Source organism: Otolemur garnettii, unplaced genomic scaffold (assembly GCF_000181295.1).
Source record: "Otolemur garnettii isolate 467f Iridium unplaced genomic scaffold, OtoGar3 scaffold00200, whole genome shotgun sequence".
Classification (NCBI taxonomy): Eukaryota; Metazoa; Chordata; class Mammalia; order Primates; family Galagidae; genus Otolemur; species Otolemur garnettii.
Window position 1 is genome coordinate 1665359 of NW_003852595.1, and position 6568 is coordinate 1671926.

The 6568-nt window shown below is 36.8% G+C and overlaps 1 protein-coding gene across 3 annotated transcripts in view; it reads left to right on the forward strand.

Moving 5' to 3' along the window:
- Positions 1 to 360: 360 nt before the first annotated feature.
- The window catches only part of GRIA4 (glutamate ionotropic receptor AMPA type subunit 4), a 398719-nt gene continuing 392511 nt past the window's right edge, over positions 361 to 6568 (forward strand). For 2 of the 3 annotated variants that reach the window (XM_003801164.2, XM_012812294.1), the window contains exons 1-2: positions 376 to 463; positions 1593 to 1751. In XM_003801164.2, the coding sequence (XP_003801212.1) occupies positions 376 to 463; positions 1593 to 1751 (247 nt within the window). Of the gene's footprint in view, positions 464 to 1592; positions 1752 to 6568 lie in introns of all 3 variants that reach the window. The other variant, XM_003801165.2, reaches the window with a different exon arrangement.

Genomic DNA, 6568 nt, shown 5'->3' on the forward strand with positions numbered 1-6568 from the left:
GGCGCGGGGCGTGCGAGGAGCGAGGGGCGAGCGAGCGAGGAGGAGAGCGCATGTCTGGTCCCCGCCGGCAGCCACTAGACGCTCCACCACCATCTTTTGCATGTGCAACATTCGCAGCCGGACGGAAAACCTCTCCCAGGGCTATGGAGACTGCGGGAAAAACCTGGCAGCTCGCGATGGGTTGCTGAGGGGAACTAGGCTTCCTCTTCAACCACCCAAACCTCTCTCCTTTTTTCTTTCTTTCCTCTCCCCCCCTTTTTTTTTTCTTGGTTGTTTTTAATTTTAGCGCCATCGTCTTCAATGTCTATCTGAGCAGCCTTTAGGAAGAGTGCGAGAGAAAGAGAGAGAGCGCGCCCAGGGAGAGGAGACAAGAAGATGAGGATTATTTGCACACAGATTGTCTTGTTATTTTCTGGATTCTGGGGACTCGCCATGGGAGCCTTTCCGAGCAGCGTGCAGATAGGTGAGCTGCGCTCCGGTGGGGTGTGCCTGTGGGCGGCTGGAGCACGTACCCGAAAGTGAGTTAACTGAGTTGCTTGTAAGCATTTCGGAGAAACCTTGGCGGCTCCCTTCCCCTCTGCTTCCCTCTCCTTTCTTTCTCTTCTTTCCAAAAAGACTTCCTCTTTGGCGCAGGTTCCTCTGGGAGACACCCAGGGCAGCCCACCCGTCCTTCCTCAGCCCATACCCCGATTTTCCCATGGCCGATAGTTACTTAAGTAGGACTGGATAAGTTGGGGGGGGGGGCTTTGTAGGGTTTGATTGTATTTTGTATATTTCTTTTCATCCCTTTTTCTAGAGGGTAGAGTGATGTTGAGTTTTTCGTTTTTCTTTTTTAAACCCACTTCTTCCCATATTGGACGCCACAGCTCTCTTGCCATTACAGAAAGATAGTGTTTGGGCACAAAATCATTCCCACTGCACCCCCTCGCTGCCGGTCAGCAGATTCTAAAGTTAGATCCCTTTCCGGGAACCTTCTCTCCTTTTATTTTGTTTTCCTCTTGAAGCTTTTGCCCTTGCCTGCGCCTGGACACCACTACCGGGGACCCTGCACCCCTGCCTTTGCTGCTGTTCCCCTCTCCTGTCTGTGACGGGACGCAGCTATTGAATCCCTTCCAGCTCAGCCCAGCTCAACGCTGCATCATTTCTCGTGGACCGTGCACAAAACGGAGCTAATGAGGCTGAGTCCACGAGCTGCAGAAAAACGAAGTTCATTCTCCCCTTTGATTTCTCTCTCCCCTATGAGGCTTCACAACCCCTCATTCCTGTATTCTGATGTAAATCTCTTTTTGGTTCATCTGCATGTGTTTGCCGGGAGCTGGCTGGTGTAGCAGGGTGCTGGGGATCACAGGGAGGTGAAGGGAGAGAAGAGGGAACACACGGATGGTCTCAGAGGTCACTGTGGAGGAAGACTGGGGCGAGAGAGCTGTTGGGGCCTGAAGACCAGCACCCCAATGTGCACCTGGGGACAAAGGGTGTCAGGCAGCTCTGTGCTGCCTGCGCCTGTGAGTGGCAGTGGATTTGACAGTGCTTGGGTTGGGTATAACATTTACAAGAGGAAACCGTGAATGTGCTTTTCCTGCTGTTTTTAATAGGTGGTCTCTTCATCCGAAACACAGATCAGGAATACACTGCTTTTCGATTAGCGATTTTTCTTCATAACACCAGCCCCAATGCGTCGGAAGCTCCGTTTAATCTGGTACCTCATGTGGACAACATTGAGACAGCCAACAGTTTTGCTGTGACAAATGCCTGTGAGTAAAACCTAAGTTATAGATGAATTAGAAGATAATCAAAATAAGTCAATAGAGTCCCTTCCTTTTATTATTATTTCAATTTTTAAAAGAAATTAAAGATTCCCATTTGCTCTGCCTGCTTCCAGAGCAAATCAGAGTTAAAAAGCAAGATTTAGTTTCAGGAATATTCAGCTGGTGTCTCTCTCGCTCTCTTTCTCTTTTCTTGATTGTCTTTTCTGTTTCTTTTCTTCTCCTTCCCGCCTTCCTCCCTTCCTTCCTGTTTTCTATATTTCTCGTCTGGATAATTCAATTTAGATTCACCTTTAGCATTTCCGTGTTATTCCCATCATTGGAATGTCAATTTAATGAAAATTGTACTCAGTTTAGTTTTTGATTCTGTTTCTTTGGGTTTTCTCATTTGCTTGTCACTGAGTAGCATAGGTCTTGCTTTTAAAGAAGCCTCCTTCTCTGTTGCCCTGGCGAGGGCAATGGAAGTCTTGCTGATAGAGGAGGAGAGGGGAGTGGTGAGGTGGAGGATGTATATCTGAGTCGGTTGGTTGACGCTGCAGATGATCTGGTGATGTCACTTGAGGCTGCCCTGCTCTTACCTTCTGGGTTGTAAATGTCTCTTAGTATCACCTAATGCATATATCCTGTGGATGTAACTCCATGAATCTTTACCTTGGTGCCAAATCACGTTAGTCTCCGATCCACCTGAGTTCACAGACCAACCCAGCTGGATCTGTTATCCCACACAATGAAAGTAAACGGGTGACCTCATCTAATGCTAGAAAGAAACAGTTGTACAGAGTTCCCCCCCAAGATACTGTGTAATTAAGGTAAAGAAGTACAATTAACGGTGCATCAATTTAAAATGCTTTCAAGACATGATCAGTCAACATTATGTGTTTTGCCTTTTAATTCTTGAAGGAAGTGCATGTTTTAAATACCTCCTCAGTTTCACAAGTATATGCTAATTTACCACTGCTCTAAATTTATATATCAAGATAATGGTTATAGATTATGTAATAGTTTTTACGTAAAATTTTGCATGTTTTTACAGCAGTAATAAAATTTCCAATATGAGTTGTAGAGCATTTTTATTATATCAAGTTGGGTATATTTTAATTTTAAAAATTCTCTCAGTACAAAAAGTATACCAAACCAAAAAACAAGTGAAATTGAGAACAGTTTTTAAATGTTTGGAGGACATCTGTTTTATCAATTTAAATATTTTAGTAATCCATATTTATTTTTCATTAATTCATCTAATAGATAACATGATTATTTTTCCTTAATTTTTGGTGTTTCCTTGACACCAGGAGGTGTCTTGAGGCAGGTAAAGCAACTGGCCACTTTGTAAACTGTAACAATTATATTTTTCAGGAAGGCTCTAATTTCTATGAGTTGCTACTTAATTAAAAATAATTTTGATATATTTAGTGAGAAATTAATTTAGCATTAAATTGAAAGGAAGTTATTTTTAAGGAGAAATGCATATAAATTAGAACTACGTGGATATTCATGTCTGTAAATTTTATAAATTGAGTTTTACTTGTTCCAACTTTTAAAGGGGGTGTCAACATTTCAAGTTCTAGGGAAAGCATTCTCCTTAATATATGAATATTATTAGTGTATTTAAATATTTTTCTCATGTCTCTCATCAGATTCTGTCAATATAAGTATTATTTGCTTTAAAAATAATCTAAGATTTAAATATATGTGACGGTACTTTATCAACAATACATTCCTTTTTAAAAATTAATTATTAAATTTTGAAAGGTTTTTTTAAAGTGGCAGGTAAATTAGTTTTTTTTTGTTTGTTTTACAAGATCTTAAATATTCTAAAGTCTGTATGCTGATTTCTAGCATTAAAATAATGCTAATTCTTTTTTCTTCTATATTATTTGTTAATCTAATCTGGAATAATTTTAAGTATTATTCTTTGTGTAGTAAAATATATATGAAATAAAGTGTTACTGGTAAAGTAACTGCAAACATGAAAAATTAATAGGAAACTGTATACAAAATGAAAAAGTGGGCAAAGTATGAAATATGGAGAGTTTACTATTTTTAACATATTAGGATTGAGAAAATTGACACAAGTAAACTTCATTTATTTTTGAACCCAAGTATAACGCAATGTTACTGATCTAATATTTTTTATAATCACATATATTTTATTTTGTGTAGGCAGTTAAAATATTTTAAAAAACAAATCATGAATAAAAAGGAAACATTTTCTGGCAAAGAAAAGGAAAATTATTTTGACAAATGAGCATGCTTAAGGCAAATCTAAGCAGAATTTGGGAAAATCAATAGAGTGTGGGTCAGGTGATTGGTGTTTGCTGAATGGGCTGACCGTGAGTGTGCACACGCGTGATTTTCCAGTCTAATTAAAGGTGAAGCGTAAGCAGTAAGTATGAGGCAGCCTCATTTATCAAGCTCTGTGCTTTCAGGCATAAAAGGGTAAAATAGGTCTTGAACCTTAATATTCTGGGGAATTAATGTGGAACTTCTTCCTCGCCTTGATGCAGACTGGATTTTTAAACTTGTCACACTGGAGTAAATATGAAGAAATAATCTGTGGCTAATTAGGTTTGTTTTAATGGCGATTTTCCTATAGTGATTTCTTGTAAAACTTCAGGGTCTGGTCTGCCATTAAACAAGATATGTTTAATTATTTTGTGATGTGTATACACACAAAAGAAGACAGATTAAAGAATAAAGTGTGTTGGTCATCTAGTTCTCTTTCACTACCATGATTTACCTGGTTAAATTATTTAACTGCTGGTTCTTCTGCCTCAAAATTCAATATTGCTCCAGGGATACTTTGGACAATCAAGCTGTTCTAATATATAGAGATTATGTACTCATTAGTCAAAATCTTATTAACTCAAACTTATCATTTTTGATATAAATCCCTAGTCCTAGAGGGGAAACATGATTTTGCTTTATAGTTTAATTTTATTTCCAAGAATATTTGTGTAAGATTAAAATATTGTTTTCCATTTTTAACCATTCATATTGTTGGAAAGTCACACTTTGAGGAATAGCAAGCTGAAATCGTAAGAAATATAGATGATATAAAATTACGACTTAATAACAAAAAAAATGAGTGTAATAAATAGCCCTTGTGGTCAAATTTCAAAATGTAATTAAAAGTATATATTTCTTTGTTGTGATCTATCCAAGGTATGTAGGATGATAAAATGGATATTTTAAAAATAAATTCAACTGGGCAATTTTCTTTAATTAAAATGTCATACAATTATATTTTAGTTAAATACCAAAGCTATTTTTCTAAACATGTTAGTTAAATCAGATATGTCTTCAGCAAAATATTTGTGACAAAGTTAAAGCAGGCTATTTCCTTACATTTTTCTAACAGTTAATAGAGATATTCTGGGATGATATATGTTAAATTTTACCAAAAGAATAACCAAAATATTAAATTATTAGTCCATCACTAAATTTTTCGAAAGATAAAATATTTGACATGTTGCTATTATTGGTTTAATTCAGCTACATTAGAAATTGCATAAAAGAATCAGTCTTTTAAAAAGGTTGTCCCTTTTTAAATAAAATCCATAAATACTCAGTTTCTGAATGACCCATTTAAATTTCAGATAGCAATAGGAGGTACATAATAAAACAGATCAAGTATTCACATATTGTCACTTTGACGAAATAATAGAAGAATTTTATGGGCAATTTCCAACTTTTAAGACTTTGATAGAAGGGGCCAATGGGTTAATATTTCTCTGTTCCTTTTTGGGTTTTTTTTTCCAGTTTTTGGCTGGGGCCGGGTTTGAACCTGCCACCTCTGGTATATGGGGCTGGTGTCCTATTCCTTTGAGCCACAGGCACCGCCCGATTTCTCTGTTCTTTTTAATGATGTAATTATTGTGCTCTCCTTTCCTGTCTAAAGGCATTCTGTTCAATTGTTTAGAAGATGATGGATTGTGAAGTTGTGACCATCATAGACTGAAATGGACATTGTCCCCTCAGTAAGGATGGTGGTGTTCTTTTTAAAACTAAAGATGAATTCCATGTGTGTCTGATCTACTTTTTAACTCTAAATATACAAGGAATAGCACTTATGAAAGTAGCTTGTTACATAAAACAGAGTTACTTAGTTAATTTAAATACTGTGTTTGGCAGGTGCTGCAGGATTTTCTACTTATGTAGTAGGAACATAATAAAAACTCCCTGAATTTAAGTATACTAAACAATATGCTATTTGGATTTAACTCAACGATGTTTAAATATTGTACATTTTCTCTTTCACTAACATAAAGCCCCCAAAAGGCAATGGGCTAATATAATAATCATATTATAGATAAAATTCTGATGATTTGACGTGTAAGGTTATTAGTAAAGATATGTGAGCATTAAACACAGTTTGACCTCTACTTATTTTGAGGAAAATGAGTGACATGGTTTCCTGTGAGTCTCCTTAGGTTTCCTTGTTTTGAGTTGATAACCAGAGTCTATGCTCATTGAAATCATTCTTTACTTTTGTGTATTTTCTGCCTTCCCTTAATTTTTTATGCTGAGATAAATAAATAAATTTTTTATGCTGAGATAAATAAATTTTTTATGCTGAGATAAATATGAGTCATATTTCCACAGTTTTTCCCTTTCTTTAATGATAGGATGATGAATAATTTGCATCAATGTATTTCAGAGTTGCCATAGGATTAAGCTTCCATAAAGCTGTGAGAAGAACTCCTTAATTATTTTTTATCTAGACTTTTCCAGTGTTGTTGATTTCCTAAAGAGAACAAATGTTACTTCCTGGCATTGGGACACATGCACACACGCACACACAC